Source organism: Oryx dammah, unplaced genomic scaffold, assembly GCF_014754425.2.
Source record: "Oryx dammah isolate SB20612 unplaced genomic scaffold, SCBI_Odam_1.1 HiC_scaffold_16, whole genome shotgun sequence".
In the NCBI taxonomy this organism is placed as follows: Eukaryota; Metazoa; Chordata; class Mammalia; order Artiodactyla; family Bovidae; genus Oryx; species Oryx dammah.
The window spans coordinates 4,525,066-4,546,907 of record NW_024070200.1 but is presented as its reverse complement, the minus strand read 5'-3'; the positions used below and the strand labels follow the sequence as shown (position 1 = coordinate 4,546,907).

General features: G+C 61.2%; 2 protein-coding genes across 2 annotated transcripts in view; one reads left to right on the top strand and one right to left on the bottom strand.

The window, feature by feature from the left end:
- Positions 1-3,226, top strand: part of WDR25 (WD repeat domain 25) — a 142,869-nt gene extending 139,643 nt beyond the window's left edge. The window contains exons 6-7 of the mRNA XM_040256928.1: positions 2,113-2,253; positions 2,768-3,226. Coding sequence (XP_040112862.1) covers positions 2,113-2,253; positions 2,768-2,989 — 363 coding nt within the window. The 3' untranslated portion in view covers positions 2,990-3,226. The remainder of the gene's footprint in view (positions 1-2,112; positions 2,254-2,767) is intronic.
- A 5,807-nt stretch (positions 3,227-9,033) lies between these two features.
- Positions 9,034-17,103, bottom strand: BEGAIN (brain enriched guanylate kinase associated). Its single transcript, XM_040256927.1, has 5 exons — positions 16,910-17,103; positions 14,999-15,065; positions 14,439-14,546; positions 12,107-12,190; positions 9,034-11,172 (listed from the first exon to the last, which is right to left on the bottom strand). Exons 2-5 carry the CDS (start codon positions 15,047-15,049, stop codon positions 9,796-9,798), a joined length of 1,620 nt encoding a protein of 539 aa, XP_040112861.1. The 5' UTR covers positions 15,050-15,065; positions 16,910-17,103; the 3' UTR covers positions 9,034-9,795.
- Positions 17,104-21,842: the final 4,739 nt, after the last annotated feature.

The following is a 21,842-nucleotide window of genomic DNA, read 5'->3' as shown; positions in this document are numbered from 1 at the left end:
CACCATCACCACCACCATCACCACCATCGCCACCGTCACCACCACCATCCACCATCACCATCACCACCATCACCACCATCACCACCATCACCACCACCATCACCACCATCGCCACCATCACCACCACCATCACCACCATCGCCACCATCATCACCACCATCCACCATCACCACCACCATCACCATCACCACCACCATCACCACCATCACCATCATCACCACCACCATCCCCACCACCATCACCATCCCCACCGTCTCCACTCTCCTCACCATCCCCACCACCATCACCATCCCCACCGTGCATCACCATCGCCATCACTACTATCAGTACCATCGCCACCATCATCCTCATTGTCATCACCACCACCACCATCTTTTAAGATTTCAAGTCAGCTAATCTCTTTGATGCTGCCACCCAGAATTTAAAGATATATATCAGGTGTGCTTTGGAGTAGGAAATGGCAACCCACTGCAGTACCCTCGCCTGGAACCCCGTGGACAGAGGAGCCCGGCGGGGCGCAGTCCACGGGGCACCAAGTCAGACATGACTGGGCGTGCACAGCAGCAGCAGCAGGTGTATGTACGCACCATTTCCCTCTCCCTGACTTTTTCCCCTTGTTCTTAAGGGTTCTAAGTGGCTCTGAACAAACCCACCTCTAGACCTTCACTTCAGAGTTCTAGTTCAACCCCATGCGAAAGGCAAGCCCTGGGAGGGGGCCGGAGGGGTGTGTCTGGCCCCTGGGGCATCCTGCCTCCGCCTGCCCTGCGGAGGCCAGGGAAGCGAGTGAGGTGGATGGAAGTGCTGTGTGCCCGAGCTGCCGGCCCTCCTAGAGGCACACCTCCTTGCCCTGCGTGCCGGTGCACAGGTGCTCTGCCTGGAGCCTCTCACCAGGAGCTCGCGATGGGGCCGCCGTGCCTCCAGCAGGAGCTCACGATGGGGCCGCCGTGCCTCCAGCAACACGCTAGTCTGTGGCCCCAGCTGCCCCCAGTGTCGCCCTGGGACTTTGGGCTCATTTAGAGGCTGTGGCTTCAGGACAGCACTCAGAACACGGAAGGAGAGGCGCAGCTCAGGAGGGCGCTTTTAGGGGTGTTTCTGTGCCACTCAGTGCATTAAGCAGCGAGATCTCTCCTCCTGCTCGGAACCCCATGGGCACACATTTATCTCTGCACTTGGCCAGTCACCTCCTTGCTCACTATGTGTTCTGGCGGCTCTGCACCCTAGGCTGGGCTGGGGCTCCCCTACGGCTCACTGTGCAGGTGGGGAGATGGGTGTGTGGATTTGTTTTCTGTTGCTGTGTAACAGATTACAAAGTAGCATAAATCCAGTGACTTAAATCAATAGAAATTTGTCCTTTCAGTGATGGAGGCCGGAAGTTTGTAAAAAGTATCCTGGGGCTGAAATCAAGGTGCTGGCGGGGCCTGTGTTGTCTGTCCTTTGCTCCTTCCAGCTTCTGGCGGCAGCTGGTGACCCTTGGCTTGTGCTGTGTCCCTCCAGTCCCCACGCCAGCATCCTCAGGTCTCTCTCTCTGCTCTGTCTTCACGTCCCCGCCTCTGTGTCTGGTCTCACTCTGCCTCCCTTTTCTATGGATGCTTGTGATTGCATTTAAGGATGCAGTAATGCAGGGTAACCTCCTCATCTCAAGATCCTCAAGTTAATCCCTGCAAAGATCCCCCTGCTTTTTTTAAAAAACACAGATGGTGACACAGGTCCCAGGAATTTGGATATGGAGTCTTTGGGGGGACATTTTTCAGTTCACCCCAAGGGTCAGGAGGCAAGGAGCATAGGGACCCCTAGAAGCTGGAAAAGACAAGGGAACAGATTCCGTCCAGAGACCCCAGAAGGAGCAGAGCCCTGCTGGTATCTTGATTTTAGCCCACGGAGACCATGTCAGACTTCAGACTTCCAGAAGCGTAAGATAATAAATGTGTGCTGCTTTTAGCCGCAAAATTGGAGGCATTTGTTACAGCAGCAACAGGAAGCTCGCAGCCCCCTGAGCCGAGGTCTGGGCAAGGGGCTCGAGGCCCTGGGAACAGAGGGTAGGTGGCGGGCCTGTCAGAGGCAGGAGCCCGCCGGGAGCCTGCCACACCCTCTCTGAGCCCTGCTGTCTCTCAGGAGAGGTACACCTGCCCCAGCCTCACCCTGCACCCGCGGGAGCCTGTGTTCCTGGCACAGACCAATGGCAACTACCTGGCCCTGTTCTCCGCTGTGTGGCCCTACCGGATGAGCAGAAGGCGGCGCTACGAAGGGCACAAGGTACCCCGTCTTGCCCCGTCTCCCCGGGGGTGGAAAGGTGTCCCACGACCACGCCAGCAAGGGACTTGCAGTCCCCAAGAGCACGGACCCTCTGTCCAGGCAACCTGTGATTTCTGTTTCCTGGGTGACCCCATACCGTGTGGCCTGATGTCCGCTTGAAGCCCTGGGCCACATCTAGCCCTTCCCTGAGCCCCAGCCGCCAGACAGGGCCGGTCTCCTTGATTTGTTGGCTCACGTGGACCTGGGGCTGGGGGCCCCTTTCCATCAACCTCTTTTCCCTGCAGGCTGCCCTGAGGGCACAGGCTCCAGGGATCCACTGCCTGTCCCCCTGCTAGAGCTGTGCTCTCTGGACTCACGAGAGCCACCTGGTGACACCGGCCTGGGCACGGGGACCCCCGGCTCACGGCAGGAGCTCAGCTGTGGCCCCGGGCCCTGGTGCTCCTCCGTGGGAAGGGCCTTGGGGCCGCGTGCGCTGAGCCGCGTGGTTACTCAGCTGGCCGCTCATCCTCCACAGGTGGAAGGCTACTCGGTGGGCTGCGAGTGCTCCCCGGACGGTGACCTGCTGCTGACGGGCAGCGCCGACGGCCGGGTCCTGGTGTACAGCTTCCGCACTGCCAGCCGCGCCCGCACGCTGCACGGGCACACGCAGGCCTGCGTGGGTGCCACCTTCCACCCCGTGCTGCCCTCCATGCTCGCCACCTGCTCCTGGGAGGGTGACGTCAAGATCTGGCTCTGAGCATCAAGGCGTGGAAGCTTCCCAATGCAGAGCGGGCGGGCGTGTGCGATGAGGAGGGCCTGAGGTTGGCTTCAGGCCGGGCTCGGATGGATGCCGCCTCCCCATCCTCCGAGCCTCGGTGTCCTCATCTGTAAAATGGGGATGAAAACCTTGTGTCTCAGGGTTCTGAGGACTACGTGTTAGCAAAAGCACCTGGCGGGTTGCTGGCGATGCTCAATAAATGTGAGTGTTTTGCTATTTCTTAGATTATTTCAGCGAAAACACGCTTCGGCAGCTTCTCTCACCTCCTTTCTCGCGGGCCCGCTGGAGCTTGGAGACAAAGGGCAAGTGGGGGTTGGAGAGGTGGGGCTCTGGGTCCTAGGTCTGCCTCCCCTCCGTCTCACAGGGCCTGTTCAGGCCCGGGCCCCTCCTCCCTCCTCCAGAGCATGGCCAGTGGGGTCCCCAGGTTTGCCTGAGCCTAGGGCCCTCTGCACTCCTCCTCACTCTCTGCCCGAGGAAGTACATCTGCCTGGGGAGACAGAGCGACGTGAAGAAGCAAGGAGCCCTCGAGGATCCCCACAGGCCAAGGAGCCCTAAGCCCCCTCAGGATCATGATTGAGCTGTTACCCCAGGAGCCCAAAGGTCCCCTGATGGGTGAGGGTGGGGGCCAGAGGTGCCCGTCTCTGGACGGGTGCATCCCTGCAGTCCTGGAAGTCTCCCTGGAGGAGGCTGACCGCGAGCCTGTGAGGAGGGTGTCCTGGCAGGAGGTCAGCGAGGAAACGCAGGACCTGAGGAGGAGGCAGCACCTGGGTTCCTGGCCTGGCTCTGCTGTCGGTGTAGCTGAGAGCGAGTCACATTTCCTCTTGGAGCTGTAGTTGCCCCCTCTGTAAAGCAGTGTCAGAACCCAGCCTGCAGGCTTGCTGTGAGTGTCCAGGAAGGTCAAGTGTGTGGTGGGTGTCGGCACCCTGGGAGCTCATCTGGGGATGGGGATTGGGCAGATTGGGAGCAGCCTTGAAATTAAAAGATGCTTGCTGCTTGGAAGAAAAGCTGTGAGAAACCTAGACAGCAAATTATAAAGCAGAGACATTACTTTACCAGCAAAGGTCTGTCTAGTCAAAGCTGTGGTTTTGTATGGATGTGAGTTGGACCATAAAGAAAGCTGAGCACCGGAGAATTGATGCTTTTGAACTGTGGTGCTGGAGAAGACTCTTGAGAGTCCTTCAGACTGCAAGGAGATCCAACCAGTCCATCCTAAAGGAAATCAGTCCTGAGTATTCATTGGAAGGACTGATGCTGAAGCTCCAATTCTTTGGCTACCTGATGCGAAGAGCTGTCTCAAAGACCCTGATGCTGGGAGAGATTGAGGGCAGGAGGAGAAGGGGACCACAGAGAATGAGATGGTTGAATGGCGTCACCAACTCAATGGACATGAGTTTGAGCAAACTGTGGGAGATAATGAAGGGCAGGGAAGCCTGGCCTGCTGCAGTCCACGGGGTTGCAAAGAGTTGGACACGACTGAGCAACTGAACAACAACTGGGGCTGGTGGAGAAGCATTTATTCCAGTGTGTCTACTTTGCCTCTGGACCCCTGGAGTCTTGGGGTCCACAAGCAGGGCCCAAGCAGGGAGACGGGCCCAAGCGGAGGGAAGGGCCGTGCAAAGGCCCTGACGCGGGATTAATCCCGACGGCTGACTCCTTTTCTGTCCCTCGTCCTCTGCCCCCCACAGTCCACACAGAGCCTGACCTGCCGTAGGTGTCAAGTGGATGCTGGGTCCCCGAGCTGGGCTGGAGAGGCCAGAGTGCATGGGTGGGGGGCTGAGACCCTTGGAGGGCGAAGGGTGGGAACTCCCCAGGCCCGGGCGGGATGCAGCAGGGCCCCAGTGACCCCATGTGCTGTTGGGCTGGGTGTGGTAGGAGCTCAGGGAAGAATCACCTTCTCTTTTTAGGCTCAAGAAGGGCTGCTTTGGTGAAAAGAAAGATAACCGCACTCCAGCTCTTGCAGGTCAGCCCCTTGGTAGAAGTGGAGGCCCCATGAGGGGCTGTCCTGGCCTCAGCAGAAGGGAGGCTGAGTGCACGTCCACTTAGAGCCTGGGCAGACAGACAGTGGACATTCCTGCCCCCCCACTCAGGCCCCGGAGTGGCTGCCTCTGCTCTGGGTGGGCAGCTCTGTGACCTGTAAAGCCCTCCCATTGTCCTTGCTGCCGCCCCTGCTGACCCCTCTTCCCCCAGCCTCCCCAGCACTGCCCCCCTCCATTTCAAGGCTCCATGTGTAAGCTATGCCCTGAGCCCTGGCCCCTCCCAGCACATGTGTACAGGTCAGTGTAAGTTTCCCAGGGTTGCAGGGCCCTGCACATGGGGGGCGTTCCGGGAATAACTGCAGGTGTCATCTGCCCACAGGACACGGGCTTCAGAATCAGGCAGCCGTGGGTTTAAAGCCCGTCCCCACCTTCTGTTGTTGTGCCGTCACCACCAATGCCAAGCCACCCTGTGCTGCAGTGTCCCGCCTGTAAAGGAGAACTCTCAGTACCCAGCTCGTGGGGGTTCACGCAGGATGTGTGTGCAGCAGGCGCTCGGGAGCTGGCGGCGGGGGGTCAGTGTTAGTGCTGTTAGTATCGGTGGCAGCCGAGCCACTGGTGCAGGGGTTGAGCCCGTCCAGGCCAGAGGTCTCAGTCAGGTTCCATCCTTAGCCCCCAGTGAGGGGCTGCTCCTTCCCCCGCTCTCAGTCGATAAGTCTCAGGGAAGGCCTTGGATTGGCTGGTTTGCGTCATATACTCGCCCCAGACCAGGGGTCCTTGACCAGGCATGGCTGCCATTGTGCAGCTGGAGGGGAGAGTGACGGGACCCCCACAATTCTTTCACGAGGGGGTATCCCCCCAGGTCCGGCTTGAACGGGCCCTCGGCCAGTGTTTGTCAGATGGACTGACGGCGTGTGAATGAAGCCAGACACAGGCTGCTAGGGCAGGTGGCAGTTGTCCGGGGTTGTGGGCGGGGGTCCTGGCCTTCCCAGGTGCCTCTCGCCCACCTCTCCTGCCCACTTTCTTGTACCCAGCCCCAGATCCTGGAGCCTGCTTTCTAGCCCAGCCCAAAGCGGGCATTTTCGTACCTTCCTTGATGTGGAGCGTCTTCCAAGTGAGACTTTCATCGCGTGGTTTGCTGACTGCTTTCCCCACTGTGACATGCTGGTATGGCCACTCATGTGTTTAACGAGCGTCAGTCACAGGCTGTACTCAGTGGGCTTTGGCATGGGCGCTGGCATTTACCAGGGGCTGACCTTCATGTCCACTGAGCTGCCCTGCCCCTCCCTTATTCTGAGCCCACACCCCGGCTGGCTGCAACCTGTGGGTCCCATACCCATCCCTTGCTTGCATGGGGCCTTTGTGGGCACTTTGTTTCTCTGAACCTCAGTTTCCTCATCTCTAAAATGGGCCTGCTGGAGTGAACAAGGGAGGAAGCATAGAGGAAAGGGCTTTCTAGGTTGTTACTGTCTCACATTCTCTTGGGGCAAACACCATCCAAACTTCTGTCCTCAAAGTGGACGCCCTGGTGGAAGCTCTGACCCCCCAGAAGAGGGACATCCAGGGTCACCAGAAGCCACCGTGGCTCTTTCTTAGCCCTGTCCCCCGCGGGCTTGCTTTCTCCACTCCCTGCCTGCAAGCCCCGCCCCCTCATTGAGTTATTTCACCGGAAGCACGGGAAGAAAGGCAGGTGCTCTCGCACCATCATCTGTTTCTTTCTCCAAATGCTTACTTCCAGAGAGCATTCAGGACTCATTCTGATCCTCCACAAGGTGTCTGGGAGTTCACCATTTGCAATTTTGAAACAAGAGAGCTAAAATTAGAATATACAGAGCAGGAAGGTAGAAGTGTGGGTTGTTCCCCTCCACCCACCTTCCTGAGGCTGGGCGCTTACCTTCGCCTCACCCATGCATTGGAACAGGGCTCTGAAGCCGTTGGGGGAGGAGAGCAGTTCCACCCTGAGAGGCAGGCGTGGCTGTGCGTGCTGCCGGGTGTGGCCATGACTGAGTGAGGCTGGCGCCTGCAGCCCCCATGAAGCAGCCGTGAGCCCCGATGCTTGGAGGGCAGAGCGACAGGCCTGGGAAGTCTGTGCTTGTCCCCTCCCTCGGGACCTGCCTCCAGCCCAGCCTGGGGCTCTTCATGCACTGGGACAGCCACTGTCTCGAGCGCCCCTGGGAACCTCACAAGTCAGTGTCTGCAGGCTCCAGAGGGGACACAGGCCCCGAGGGCCTGGGACTTGGCCCAAGGTCACACAGTCCTGCACTGTCCCCCGTGGGTTGAGAAGAAACATGGATGCAAGGGTCGGCAGATGGTGGGTGCCCCGTTGGGGTCCTGTTGGGAGTCAGGTAGGACTGGAGTGGAGCAAGAGGGGTGTCTGGTGGAGGAAGGAAGCCCCCGCCCACCCCGCCCGCCAAGCTGTGGCTGGCTGTGGAGGCAGGACAGCTCTGTGAGGCCTGTTGGCCATTTGGGGGATGGATACTCAGGCTCTGAGGTGACAATGTAGGGCCCCAGGCTGCAAAGCCCTTGGGATTCCCAGCTCTGCTGTCCAGTTGCACAGCCTGCGTGGGACTGATGAGGCTCCGGGTCCCTCTGGGAACACTGAGCTAGAGCCTGCTAGGCACCAGAGGTTGTCTGTTTTCCCCACCACCCTCCCATTGCCACTCCCCCCCACCCCACTGCCCCCCCAGGTCGGCGAGGGTTACTTTCCCACCTGCCCACAGGGAAACTGGGCCCCAGACAGGAGAGCTGATTCCCGAGCCTCCCAACAGGCCCCCTCCCTGCAGCAGGCTGCTTCCTGGGGTGCTCCTCAGGGTCAAGGGCAGGCACCCTGGAGTTATGCAGAGCTGGGTGGGCTGGGCAACTTCAGGCATCACCTGGGTCCAAGTGGTCCCCTCCCAGGGGGAAGTGCCCAGCCCCTGGAAGAAGCAGACATAAAGGCCCTGGAGGAGCGGCCTCCATCCTAGGCCTTGTGGAAAATTTTCAGGTACTTTCTCCAGGGCATCAATGAGTATGCTCAAGGATAACTGGGCACACAGAGAAACCAGGCAGTGTGAGCAGGAGCCAAGAGAGACAGGTCTCCATAGACCCCACTTGACATATGTGTCAGACCCAGCTGTGAACCAGCTGTGCCCCCTCTGTTTAAGGAAATAAAAGGCAAGCGTGGAAATATCTCTTAGGGAATAGGAAACTGTTAGAAAGTGGCATGGTGTGTTTTGAAAATAACTAGATAGAACTTCTAGAAATGGAAACCATTAATAACTAAAACTGAAATCTTTGGCTCTGATTGGCAGCTGAATGGATGCAGCAAAAGGGGACTGGTGACCTAGAAGGCATGCAGACCGGGCATGCTGACCCCAAGATGTGGGTCACAACGAGGGAGGGATGTGGAAGCAGAGCTCAGGAGGAGGCACCGATGGCAGTCCTGGGAGGAGGGAAGGGCAGAGAGTTACTTTAAAAAGTAGCTGAGGATTTCCCAGAACTGATGAAAGACACCAGTCCACAGATACAAGACTTCCTGTGATAAATCCACAGCCAGACACACCTCAGGGAAACTGCAGGAAACCAAAGTCAGAGGGAAGAGCTAGTGCAGCTGAAGAGAAAAAAAGACAGATTAGCACCAAAGGAGCAGCTCCCAGAGAAGCAGACAGCACATCCCACCCCAGCAGGAAGCCAGGGGATATCTCTTGTGCCTGAGCCAAGGGCAAGAGACCCCTGCTGACATTCTCCCAGGTAAGACAAACCTTCAGAAATGGGGCAAAGCAGAGACATCTTCAGAGGGCGGAAAAAAAAAAAAAAAAAGCCAAAAGTGTTTGTCACAGGCAGAGCCAAACTAAAGAAAATCCTAAGGGATCTTGAGGCAGAACATTATACGAGGGCAACAACACCATTCAGCAGAGGCTGAGACAGTGGAAGAATTCTAAGCTGAACGACAAAAGACACCAGGGCGGTTTCAGGAGGCTGTGCAGAGGGGAGGATGGAGAGGGGAGACACCCAGGGCCACTTGCCCCGAGAGCAAAAGGCAGTGGGGAGAAGAAACCACCCAAACGCAAGTTCTTTTCCACCCATGTCTTTATTTAATGATGGCAAAATACAGTACCGAGACGGCATGCATCACAGACGACAACACGGAAGCAAGTCACAGAAACCAGGGTTGGAGGGCCTCATTACGTGTGAGGTAGCGCAAGGTGGTGCCGGGGAGCGGGACGCTGTGGGGGGAGGACGAGCACCGGCCCCACTCAGGACACACGGGACTACGGACCACAGTGGAGCTGGGGGAGGGGTCGTCGGCCACACGGAAAGAATAGCTAGAAGCGTTTCACATCCCATCACCCGTTCCAGTCCCCCTTTCTGTGGACACAGCTTCCGGTCCCCTCATCACTGGGGATGTCTCCACCCTTCCCTTCCCTTCCCAGGGGCAGGCCCCACCTGCCTTTGCCCGAAAACATCCAGGAGTGTTTGCGCTGAAAACGACCGGGGCTGCCATCCAGGGAGCTGGAGGCCGAGTGTGTTAAGACACTTTGCTCTATAAGAATAGTCGCACTTGGTAAAGCTGGGGGCGGAGCAGGTGGCAAGGGGGAAGGATACTCATTTCAGTTGGGGAAGGCTGCTGCTGAGTCAGAAAACGTTGCACAGTGGTGGTGCGGGGTGGACAAGACGCTCTGGTTGGGGTCCCTCTCTCGGGCTCAAGTGGGTTAGGTGGAGAGGGGTCCTGGTGTGCAGGGCCGAGAGGGTGGGGTTGTCGGGGAGTCGAGGCAGCACCCCTGGGAACCCGGTGTGCGGGACTGGCCATGGTGGGGCCCACACACGGGGCGCTCAGTTGAGCAGGGTTCCATAGAGCTGGGCTTTCGTGAGGCTGTCCTTGCGGCTGAGCCCCGAGCTGCCTGCCCGAGGGAAGGCAGGCTGGGGACTGAGGCGGGCACCAGGGTGCATCTCCGGGGAGGCCTCCATGGAGCTAGGCTCCAGGGAGTCCCTGGAGCTGCGGAGGCTGAGCTCGGGCTCGGGGCTGCCGCTTGCCCCGAGGAGCTGCACCCCGAGCCGCTCGCGGTCTCCCTCACTGGCCGCATAGCTGGGCAGGGGGTCGGCCGAGCGGCCAGGGCTAAGGCTCAGGTCACCAGCCGCCCGGAGGTAGCGGGGCTCGACCAGGTGGCCCTGGGAGAGGTCATCGCCCTCCGAGAAGCTATCAGCCTTGTAGCTGGCATAGAGGGGGCTGGCGCGGCCCTCGGCATTCTCGCCGGGGCCGCCTCGGGCCCCAAAGTAGCGGTCATTGAAGCCGCCAGGTGAGGCGAGGCTGGGGGCAGGGGCCGCGGCCGCGGCCGGAAAGGGGTAGGCGCCGATGTCGTCCACGCTCATCGGCCGCCACTGGCCGCGCCCGGCCCCTGCGACCAGCCGGGCAGACCCAGGCTTGGCCCGCAGGTTCCACAGGTTGGGGGGCATCAGGGCAGGCTGGGGGCCTGGGGAGAGGGGGAAGCGGAAGGGCTCGGCGGGGAACGGTGACACAGTCCTGGGGAACCCCGGAGCCACTGCAGCCTCCAGCGGGGCAGCCACCGCAGCCGCGGCGGCCGCGTAGCGTGGGCTGCTCCCGTAGGCCGCGGGTGGCTTGCGGCCGAAGAGCTCATCGCGGCTGTTCAGGTAGATGGCCTGCTGCGAGGCGGTCAGCGTGCTGGCCTGGGCATGCTCCTTCTCTTCGGACGCGGCGCTGAAGCTGGAGTAGGAGCTGGACGTGGGCAGCGAGGCCGCGTAGCCGCCGAAGGCCTCATGGCGGTAGCTGGCGGGGTAGGCCGCTGCGCCGGCCTCGGTATCTTCCTCCTCCTCCTCCTCTTCCTCAGCCGTGCTGTCGGTGGAGTTCTGGGCCTGCAGGAAGCCCACATCAGACCCGGGCCCCTCCACGCTGGGCCGCCGGTCTTGGTGCCGCGCCTCAGGGCAGTAGAGGGCCGTGTCGCTGCAGTAGATGTCGCCCTTGTAGGGGGGTCGGGACCCTGGCTTCTCCAGCCCCTCGGGGAAGCCCAGGTCTTGGGTCGAGGCTTCCGACAGGTGGGAGGACAGGCTGCCGGGGTCCGGCTTCTCCAGCACCTTGGCGAGCACGCAGGGGGGCACGCTGTCGGCGTAGGCCGGGCGGCAGAGTGGGGCAGGCAGGCTGCAGCCTGGCTTCTCCGCGTGCAGGTTCATGCGTTCCTGGAACTCCGCGGGCAGCTGGTGGCGGCGGAGGTGGGGGGGCAGAGGGGGGGTGGGGGGTGGGAGTGGGTGGGAGGTGGGGGGGGTGATGCGAGGAGCAGGAGGGAGGGGGTCATGGTCAGCCCAGAACTGGCAGCCAAGGCTGACCAACAGGGCACCTGCCTGGGGCCTGTCTGATCCCACCAGCCAGAGCTGTATCCCGCAAGCTGCAGGATGCCCCCGGGTCATGCTGATGGGGCCCCCGCAAAGCCCTGAGGCTGGACCCCCGGCTCTGACTCGGGCCTCCCCTTGAGGGGCTGACTCACTGACCCAGCCCCACGGTCTCCAGGGGACACGCAGTCCTGTGGCCTGGCTCAAACCAGATAGACTCGGGTGCAACAAAGACCGAGGGCCCAGGCATGCAAGCGGTTTCCACGTGAGCGCCTGGTGGCTGGTGGGGGACGGAACGCTACCGTTTGATCTGTTTTGTGAGGATCTCGGGGGGGACCCAGGCTCCGGGAGAGGGCACCTGGACAAGGCCTGGGTGAGGGGCGTGCCCGGATGGGGAGGGACAGCCTGGGTGAGGGGCGTGCCCGGATGGGGAGGGACAGCCTGGCTGGGACAGGAGCCCCGGGTCTGAGTGGTACTCGCCCTGTGGCCCCGGCTAAGTGGCTCCCGGGTGAAGCCAGCTTTCTTATCTCTGCAGGAACTGTGCCCAGACCAAACCACTGGGTTTCTGAGAGGCTCACGCAGGGTCACCCTGCCGGGAGCAGCCCCCTGGAGGAAACTGGGGCAGAGTGGGCAGGCCATCCAGGCTGGTGGGGAGGTACGTGCAGGGCGAGCCCTCCACCACATACACAGAGGGGCTCGGACAAGATCGAGGGGGCCGGGGGGATGGGGTCCGGGAGCTGCTGGGAAGGGGCACGGGGGTTGCAGGCGCGGCGGCGGGCTGGCAGGGCAGGGCCCATGTTACCTCGGCCATCTTGCGGCCCCTGCCGTAGGCCTGGCTGCACTGCAGTAGCTGCGCCGCGAGACTGCAGTCCTTCCTGTAGAGCTCCTAGGAGACGAGAGAAGCCACTTGACTGGGCGCAGGCTCAGCCCCGGCCAAGGTCCCCGCTGCCGACATGGTAGCCGGCCCGCAGAGACAGCTGTGCACACGCGGACCCTCTCTGCGGCTCTCACCTGTAGGACGGGTTACCGGCCCCAACCTGGAGCCCGGTGTGTGGACGGTCCCCTGGCAGGCAGTCCTGCCGCTGACCTGGGTGGGAACCTCCTACAAAGCAGGGGCCATGGAGGAAGAAGGCCCCCCAGTGGCCTCTAACGTCCCAGAGGCCCCCAGGCATGGACACCAAGCCGTCTCCCCACCCTTGGCTTCCGAGTCCCTCCCAAGGGAACTCTGTGGACAGTGCTGCCAGTAGCTGGCGATTAGGAGTGGACCTGCCACCCTTCCCCCAGGTCTCAGGGTGAGGCCTGGCAATGGAGGGGGCTTGCAGGGCCAGGCAAGGGTCAGGGCGAGTGGGGGCAGAGGGCCTGTGTGACCCCAGGTTCAGACAGGGACTGGCTCAGCCTCCTGAGCTGAGAACAGATGCACACGGAAGGAGTCCAGGGCGCGGGGCTCTACCTTTGGGAAACCTCTGTTGCCCGTGCCTGCAGCTGGACCTTGGTTCCCGCCCCCGCTCGGGGACCCTCTGCAGCCAGGGCTCTGATGGGGGTGCCTGGCCCTGAGATCCACCCAGTCTCAATTCAACCAGAACCAGGTGTCCTGCAGCTCAGGGGTGCTGCTGAAGCCATGGGCACCCCTGCCGGTCCCCGCTACCTTGGTCCTAGAGACTCTGGCACGGTGGAGGGAACCTGGGTCCCCCGCTCCTTCGATGCATCCCCGGAAGGGCACGGTTGGCTGAGAGCTGAGAACTGAGCCCCATGTGAGGCCCAGACCAGCCACCACTGGCACTAGAGGGCTGCGGGCACTGTTTGGCCAACCCAGACCTGCCACTCAGTCGTGAACAGACGCCAGAGTGCTGCCCCATCAGAGCCTCCCCTCTCCTTTGCAGGCACTCGTCTGCCATCTCCTGCCCATGGCACCTCCACCTGGCTGGCCAGGGCGCCTGCTGCACCCTCCCGCTACATCCTCCCCCTACCCCCCCACCCCAGACCCCAGCCCAGAGCACAGCAAGTGGCTCCCGTCCTGCGGATTTCAACCTCTGCAGTCAGACTGGGCCCATGTCATCCTCTGAGACTCCACATCCCTATTCAGCCAATCCGTTTGCTTCCATCTTCAGAACCTAACTAGAACTGAAGCCCCCTCCCCACCTCCCCGGCCGCCATCCCGGCAGACTCATCCTCTTTCTCCCAGACTGCTGCCTGCTCGTGCATCCACTCAGAGCTTCATCCTCCACGGTCTGTCCTCAGCAGAGCAGCTGTGGAGCCTGTAAGAGGAAGTCCAGCCAGGCTTCCCCCTATTCAGGAACCTTCAGTGGCTCCCATTTCCCACAGAATAAAACCCAGATTCCTACCGGTGCCTAAATGCCACCTCCTGTTATCCTGACCTCAGCCCCTCAGGCCCTCCTCCCCACCAGAGCCCTCTCCGGTCTCTTTGCTGGTCTTCGAGTTACTCAGAGCCCCCATCTGCTGCTGTGGCTTTCCACCTGGAAGGGGAGCCCTCCCCCGCCATCAGCTCCCTGCTTGTCTTCAGGTCTCAGCTCCTGCAGCCCCTTCTAGAAGCACCGGACTAAAGTTCCCTGATCCTGCATCTAGAGGCTCCCAGCCCCCTCGCCTGCCTTATTTTTCTCTGCAGCATTTAGCACTTCTAACTCGCTACACAGTTTACCTATTTATCCTGGGTTCTGTCCGCCTTCCCCGCTCAGATGTAAACGCCACGTGCACAGGCCACTGGCTTGCCTGTGCTCTTCACACCCTGTTCTCAGAGCCTCGAGGAGCAGGTGCTAATCAGCAAGTGTGTGCTCAGCAGTCAGAGGTCTGTGGAGGGGGCCACCACCCTTCTCATGGGACCCAGGAAATCAGGACTCATGGGCAGCCCCAGGGCTCTGATGCCCAGTGGGGGTGGCCAAAGGCAGGAGTCCTGAGTGGCCCCACCCCAACCCTGGGGTCGGGGAAGCCCTGCTTTGACTGGGCCAAGGTGGCCTTGTGTTCCTCACCGAGGGTCTCATGGACGTGCTGTGAGGGGCAGCCCCTGTCGTTCCCTGGCCGCCCACGTGCTGTTGAGGCCCTGCCCCAGCCTCTGTTTCTCCACCCAGCCCTGTGCTGGCCCCTCGGGGCTCCCGCGCGGTCAGATCGCCGACACTCACATTGTCCTCCGAGAGCTTGTCAATGGTCACCTTGGCCTCCAGCAGGTGGCTGTTGAGGGCGACAATCTCATGGCTGAGAGCTCGTTTCTCTTCCTCATAGTGCTGGCCCTGGGGTTGGGGGACAGGCAGGGGGGTGGTCAGCGGTCAGCCAAAGCCTGGGACTCAAGCCCCGTTGTTCCTCCTGGCCTCCCCGGGAAGCGAGGAGGAGTTTGGAGTCCAGGGAATGCAAGGGTCAGAGCACAGAGCGACCCAGGTTCCAATCCCCCTCTGCCAGTGAGGAGCCGAACAGCCCTGGGCAAGTCACTGACTCCCTGAGCCTCTGTTTCTCATCAGTACCGCGGGGACAGTGACAGCTGAGGGCTTGACAGCACCCTCCCATTCGGGGCGGAAATGGGAGGTACGGCCCAGCCCCTCGAGGAGAGGGCAGGGTGGAAACGAGGCCTTTGGCCCAGCTCCACAGGCAAGGGCATGGTGGCCTGGCCCTTGGTCCTCACCAGGGTTCCAGAGCTGGGGGCCTGGGGCTGGGCATGCTGGGGTGGGGCGCAGGGTTGTGGCCTCACCATGCGGAATAGCTTGTCCTCCAGCTCCTGGTTGATCCTCTGCAGCGCCATGTAGTTGCTCTGAATCCTGGAGTGGAGGCCATGAGGTCACTGCCGTGCCAGGCCTGACCCTCCCGTGGCCCCTGCAGCTGTATGGCCCGCTGATGGCTGAACCTCGGCCCCCTCTCTGGTCTAATTGTTCCTGTGCTAGAAAACATCTCATTTAAACTAACTGGTTGCCAGGGCTCAGGACCCCTACTGATGAGAAGGGAAAGTTTCTTATTCAGAAGGGATTCTCGGGAACTCGGTCAGAGCCAGTTAATTCACATTTTACACACAGTCCTTACAAGTCTGCCTAAGGGGTTCCCAGTTCAACAGCAGGTTAGCAGGGAACAGGCTTAAGACTATGCAGTGAGCTCTGGGGTGATTGCTGGAGACACAGGGAGAATAGGATACAGTTTTCCGTAGAAGAGGCTGAGGTGGGGAAGCAAGTGTGGGGTGGGAATCAATGGCCGCCCTGAGGTGCGATGGTGGAAGGGGCAGTGCCCATCTTCTCTGTGTATAGGGTTAGTGCCCGTGTCTTGCCAACAGAGAAAGTGAGACTAGAGATGCTTAAGTAGTAACAGACAAAGAGCCCCCCTGCAAATTCAGTGTTCTATAGAATCACAGGTTAGGTCCCTGGGTCGGGAAGACCCCCCTGGAGAAGGAAATGGCAACCCACTCCAGTATTCTTGCCTGGAAAATCCCATGGACAGAGGAGCCTGGGGGGCTACAGTCTATAGGGTCACAAAGAGTTGGACATGACTGAGCATACAGTCCTCAGTAAATATTTAAAACAAACCAAGCCAACAGCAAGCTGACACTCCAATACTTTGGCCTCCTGATGTGAAGAACTGACTCATTTGAAAAGACCCTGATGCTGGGGAAGATTGAAGGTGGGAGGAGAAGGGGAAGACAGAGGATGAGATGGCTGAATGGCATAGCTGACTCAATGGACATGAGTTTGAGGAAGCTCCAGGAGTTGGTGGTGGCCAGGGAGTCATGCGTGTTGCAGTCCATGGGGTCACACAAAGAGTCAGACACAACTGAGTGACTGAACTGAACTGAAGCCAATGGCAGAGTTTGAGTGTTGTTGTTTTTTTTTTTTTTTAAACATTCTTTCTAAAGGAAGGCTGTAAAGTGCATAATATTTTTTAAGAAAAATATCCATATTAAATGTGCGTGTTGTGTGCTAAGTCACTTCAGTTGTGTCTGACTCTGAGCGGCCATTTGGACTGCAGCCTGCCAGGCTCCTCTGTCTATGAGGTTCTCTAGGCAAGAATACTGCAGTGGGTCGCCATTCCCTTCTCTAGGGATCTTCCCGACCCAGGGATCATAGCCGCGTCTCTCACACGTCTCCTGCACTGGCAGGAGGGTTCTTTACCATTAGCACATGTGCAGGACGATGCTTTCAGGAGTTTTGTTTCTAAGGGAGTCATCCCTCAGGATCCCACACACCAGGCCGCTGAAGGGAACGGTCTCTAAATGCTGGTTCATGTCCGGGGCTAGACATCGTTTTCCTATCAGAGGCCCAGGCGACAGTGGCTGGGGCCCTGGTGGGCCAGTCTGGGTCTGGAGATGGCTGCTCCTATGTCACCATGCCGCCCCGCCACGTAAAGAGGACAGAAAGAATAAGCAGGGGACCGAGAAGTATCAGGGAAGCGCCTGTACCTCGCAGCGGCCAGACCCACGTTCAGATCCTGATTTGGCAGCTCGTGGTACAAGGTGCGACTCTGGAAGAGCCACTTGGCCTCGCGGACCTTACATGCAAATAAGGTTACCTGCCGGCCGCAGGGCCCCTGGCCTCGCCCTCCCGGGCCCCGCCCCAGAGCTCCGCCCCGTCGAGGCCCCGCCCCGTCGAGGCCCCGCCCCGTCGAGGCCCCGCCCCCTCACCTGCGCAGCTTCTCGGTGACTTTCTCCAACTCCTCCTGCGCACGGCGCAGTTCGATCTCCAAGAAGTGGCGGGTGGAGTCGAACTCGTTCTCCAGCTTCTCCAGCCGGTGCGTGGTGTAGGACAGCCGCTTGCGCAGCTCGCCCTTCTGCTCCTGCAGCGAGCTGCAACGACAGGTGGCGGCGGCGGGCCAGGCCGCGGGCACTGAGCTCGGGGCGCATGTGGGTGCGCCCCGGGCGCGCCCGGCCGCACCAGTGCATGCGCACACGCACCGCACACAAACACTGCACGCGCGCGGGCGCACACACACCACACCCCACAGGCACGCGCGCACACACACACACACAAGCGCGCACACCTCCCCAGCCCCTCCCTGGGTGGGGGGGGTTACGGTCCCTGACACTGAGCCAGTCTGGCCTTGGGGCGAGTTTTTGAGGGTGGCTGAAAGGACCCTGGTTTAAAGATCGCCCAGCAGCAGCACCCCGCCTCGGTCTGGGAGCCGAGCTCCAGCCGGCACGGCTTACAGGGCCCCCGTTTTGCTTCTCTACAGCAGGGGCCCAGGCCGGTGAGGCCCAGAGTCAGAGTTCTACATCCTAGAGCAGGCCTCTCTTCCTCAAGCGAGCTGCGTGCCCTCTGGGCCCGGGAGAGGAGGGGCCCCGTGCCCAGGCAGCGTCCACCACAGTGGCCAGCTAGCGGCACGGAGCGCCAGAAACTCAGAAAATCCCGGGCCTGCTCATGTCTCCCTCCAGGAAGCCTTCCAGAGGCAAGCCTGGCTCTTAGGCTCTACTTTCCCCCCACAGACTGAGGGCTCCTCTGGGACCCCGGCCACTGAGTCCCCTTGCTCAGGGAAAAACAGACAGGGGGTGGCTCCCCCCTGAGCCACATGCCACCCATTCACATGAGCTATCCTGGGGCATGAGGCAGGAGGGGCAGGTGTAACTGGCCACACCCTCCTGTCGGCTGCCACCCAGCCCCTAGAGAGCACCTAACCACGGCTGACCATGTGCTGACCCTCTGAGGCACCCTTCCCTGGGCTGGCTGAGCGCGCAGAGGGGGGCTGAGGGGGGCGGACTCACCTTCAGCAGCCGGGAGGGCTCGTTTCTGTAGGGAAGGGACAGCTGCACGGTGGGTGGGGGCACCAGGGGAGTTCTGCTGGCTGTTAGCCACGAGTGAGGCTAAGATTCAAGCTGCCGTTCGGTGCCCTGGGTGTGCGCTTTGCTCAGTCACCCCCTGAACTGTGCCCCGTCAGCCCCTGCACTACAGTCACAACGAAGCCCAGAGCTCCATGGCGTCACGGGGTAGGCAGGGGCCCTGCTGTCACACAGACCTGGCTGCCAGTCCCTGCCATCTCCCCCCACCCCCACAATGCACTCGTGACTGTCCCCCTCTTGCCCTAACACACGAAGCCCTGGTTCCAGAGAGGTGCCCAGGTGGGAGGAGGGGCCCAAATGCCCATCGTTTGCTGGAAGCAGCACAGCCCCCTCAGCGGGGCATCCAGAGCCAAGGCCCCTCGGATGGTAACCTCTGGTGGGTTTGCTGCGGGCGGGCAGGAGGCTTTCTCCAGCACCTGGGGAAGAGTGATCGTCAGCCTCCAGGCTGATCACACAAACCACACGTGTGACCACAGGCACACACCCAGCAAACCTCCCTTAAGCATTCCTGGACCCCTGCCCAGGTCTACATTTTTTCAAAATAAGTAAAAATAAAGAGTTGCCTGTGTTTTGAGAACCTCAGAGAAGGCCAGGGCGGGTCCTCCCAAGAGTTGATCCCAAGGTAGATGCCAAGTGACGAGCAAGCAGGGAGCCCAGTGGCAGAGTGCCCAGGGCTGCCCACACAGGCCCCGCCACCTCCTCCAGGCAGCACACCTGCCTGATTTCACTGAGAGCTTCCTGCAGCTATTGATCCCAGGCTCCCCCTTGGCCCCGGCCTGTCTCTCCAGTAGGCTGCCAGGCCTCCTGAGGGCTCCCCTACATCCACCCCAAGGGTCCCTGCAGCGCATGGGGTCAGGGCAGCAGCCCCTGCAATCAGCCAGCCTGCAGGGTTGCAGGTGCACCCACAGCCCTCGGTCACAGGGGGTTGACGCCCTCTGGAAAGAGGTGAGAGCACCCACCCTCCACCTCTCAGAGCCAGCACCCTTCCCTCTCCGACCCTGGCCACCCGCCCGCAGCCACAGCTGGGGCCCTGCCATCCCAGGATTGTTCATTCCTGTTTCTCCGCCTTATCCCCGCCATGGCACGTCCATTCTGCCCCCTCCTTCCCTCCTCGCCTGCCCTGTGCCCCCCGTTTACCCTGCACTTCACAGCAGTGGCAAACATGGTCCTTGGCCCTCAGAGTGTATCGTCTCGAGGGGAGACAGACAGTGAGCAAGGGGACAGGCTCCCCAAGAAGGAGAGTGGTGGAAGAAGCCCTGACGGGGCGGTGGGGTGGGCTCCAAGCAGAGCCAGGACCTGCCCTGGGGCAGCCGGCCCCACTGAGCAGCCCGCCTCCGCCTCTGTCCACCCGTGGCCGCCGGATGCTCTTGCAGATGTGCTGGGCAGCTGTGCCCCCACCAGCCCCAAAACGCTGCTACCCTCCCTGAGCCCCTCACACCCACCCACCCCTGAGCCCATCCAGCCCTGGGTGGGCAGCGCCCCCCGCCCCTGGCCCCTACGCCCTCCTGGTGCAGGTGCCTGGGCCCCGGGCCTGAACACGCCTCCCTGGCCCCTCAGCTGCGCCCACCTCACCGCCCGCCACCTTTCTCCAGCTCCACTGTGCAGGCTAATCCCAGGGCCCCGGTTTGTCCTTCACCCCTCCCTGCACACCTTGGGCCACACGTCCTCTGTGTCCAGCACCACACGAACCCCTCCCAGGTCTCCATCTGGAGGCCCCGCCTCTCTCTAGGGTTCCACACTCATCCCAAACCCAGCCGCCCACCAGCCTCTCCTCCCAGAGGCCCACAGGCAGCCTCGCCCAGCGTGCGCGACACTGACCCCTTTCTGCCTCCTGTTCTGCCCGTCGTCTCCAGTCAGACCCCGCGAGGCCGTGGTGACCCCTCTTGCCTGTGGTCACCCTCCACAGCCCGTCACCAAAGTCCTGGCAATCCACTACTCAAGAGCTTTGGACACGTCCCCATCCCTCCTGGTCCAGGGAGGGCCCTGGGCTGGGCACCCCGGTGGTCTTCGGTCACCTGGGTGGTGCCACCATCCTGGGGCATTTACCCGAGCCCTGCCTGACCTGTCTCAGGCTCTGCGTCTGTAAAATGGGGATGTGCACACCGCACCCTGGAGCGCCCACTCTTGGGGAGCAGGGCTTTCCCTGTGGTTCCTGCATCCCTGTGATCAGAACCACCAAGAGATGATGCTGGGGGCAGGCACCATGGCCTCTGCCTCCCCTGGGTGTGGAGGTGGCTCAGGGGCCCCTGGAGTCTAGAAACAGGTGCACAGGGTGGGGCGTGGAAACCCCTGGTGGCCACCCTCAAATCAGGGGCACCCTCTCAACTCGGGGAGTGGGGATCAGGAAGCCCTACTGGAAGCGCGATCTGGTGTGTGTGGGTGGGTGGGTGCTTCATGGTGCCCTCATTGCCCGTGAGAAGTCCCTGGAAGGCTTTCCCAGCTCACAGGAGAGAAAGATGAGCTGCTTGGCACAGAGCGGGGCCTGGAGGGACCCTGCCGGCCTCCCACCAGGAGCCCCTCTGGCCACTCAGCAGAGGCCCGAACCCACGGACCGAACCCTGGGCTGGGCTGGGCTGGGGGTCACCAGGGCCTGGCCTCCGAGACAGGATGGCCGGGAAGCAGGGCTGAGGACGCTGGGCCTCTTCTCAGTGGTGGGGGGAACTGATGCTGATGCCAGATGGACGTCTGGGGATAGAGGCTGAGGAAGTGGGGAGACAACAGGTGTATTACCTGTCCCAAAGCGAGGGCGAGGACCTGGCCCGTCGGCCCTGCAGGTTGCGGGACTGCCCGAGGCACGAGGGCACCCAGGCGCTGCGCAGCCTGTGGGCGAAGAGGACAGAGCTGCTCAGAACGGGGACCGGGGGGCACGCCGGCCCGCCAGGGGCACGCAGTCACAGAGACATGGGGGGTCGTTCCCCCGCCGGCAGGAGAGCTCCTTGTCACCAACACAGCAGTGGGGTGCTTGTGCCTGTGCCAGGGTGTAGGCACCTGCCAGCCCTGGCTGCCTCGGTGCATTGCTGGCCCCACGTCCACCAGCAGCGGGGTCCCCACCCCCAGGCCTGCACCCCCATCTCAGCCTCAGAGGGGAGTCCTGGGGGGCAGGCTCCACCCAGCTCCAGATTCCTGTCCAGCTGTTGCTTCTTCCTAGTGGGTCCCGTTGGTCAGAGACCCTGAGAAGCGAGGTGGATGGGAGGTGGTGATCGGCGGATCTGTGTGGACATCAGCGGAGTATTCTGGAGGCCGTGGGCGACCCAGTGGATGTTAGCGGTTCAAGACAGGGCCCTCCTGGGACCCCTTCTCGCCAACCCTGCCCGTGGCCTCTCTAGGCCAGGCGGGTGGGCAGGATGCAGGGTGGAGGAAGAACCAGCCCAGCCCCATGGCACTGCCCTGCTGGGGGGCAACAGGATGCCTTGGGCCTGAGTTCGCCGGGTCATGCCCTTGCCACGGTCTCTCCAGGGAGGCTGTGCCGGCCCCCTGAGCCAAAGCGGAACTCTGATGGGAAGATGCTGCCCCGGATGTCAGGCGTCCAAACAAGGCCTGGAGACGTGGGCAAGCGTGTGCGTGAAAGAGCCGCGGAATACCATTGACAAAATGACTGTGCACAGATGGCCACTCAAGGTGAGGGAAGGGAAGAAAGCCGATGTCGCTTGGGCCAGGTGGTGGGATTCGGGGCGGGTGCGACGTTTCCCTTTACATTCTGCTGGATTTATCGTATTTCCTACAGCGAGGATGAAAACTTTTTAAAAAGTTTACAAAGGATCACATTTGGCTGCTTCCCCTCAAA

What these genes read in the sequence shown, in the direction of transcription:
- BEGAIN (XM_040256927.1), bottom strand. Translation starts at nt 15,049, where the DNA reads ATGGCGCTGCAGAGGATCAACCAGGAGCTGGAGGACAAGCTATTCCGC. An exon ending in AGGACAAGCTATTCCGCATG is followed by an intron (nt 14,547 to 14,998) that starts GTGAGGCCACAA and finishes CCCCAACCCCAG; the next exon opens with GGCCAGCACTATGAGGAAGA. An exon ending in GGGGCCGCAAGATGGCCGAG is followed by an intron (nt 11,173 to 12,106) that starts GTAACATGGGCC and finishes CGCCGCCACCAG; the next exon opens with CTGCCCGCGGAGTTCCAGGA.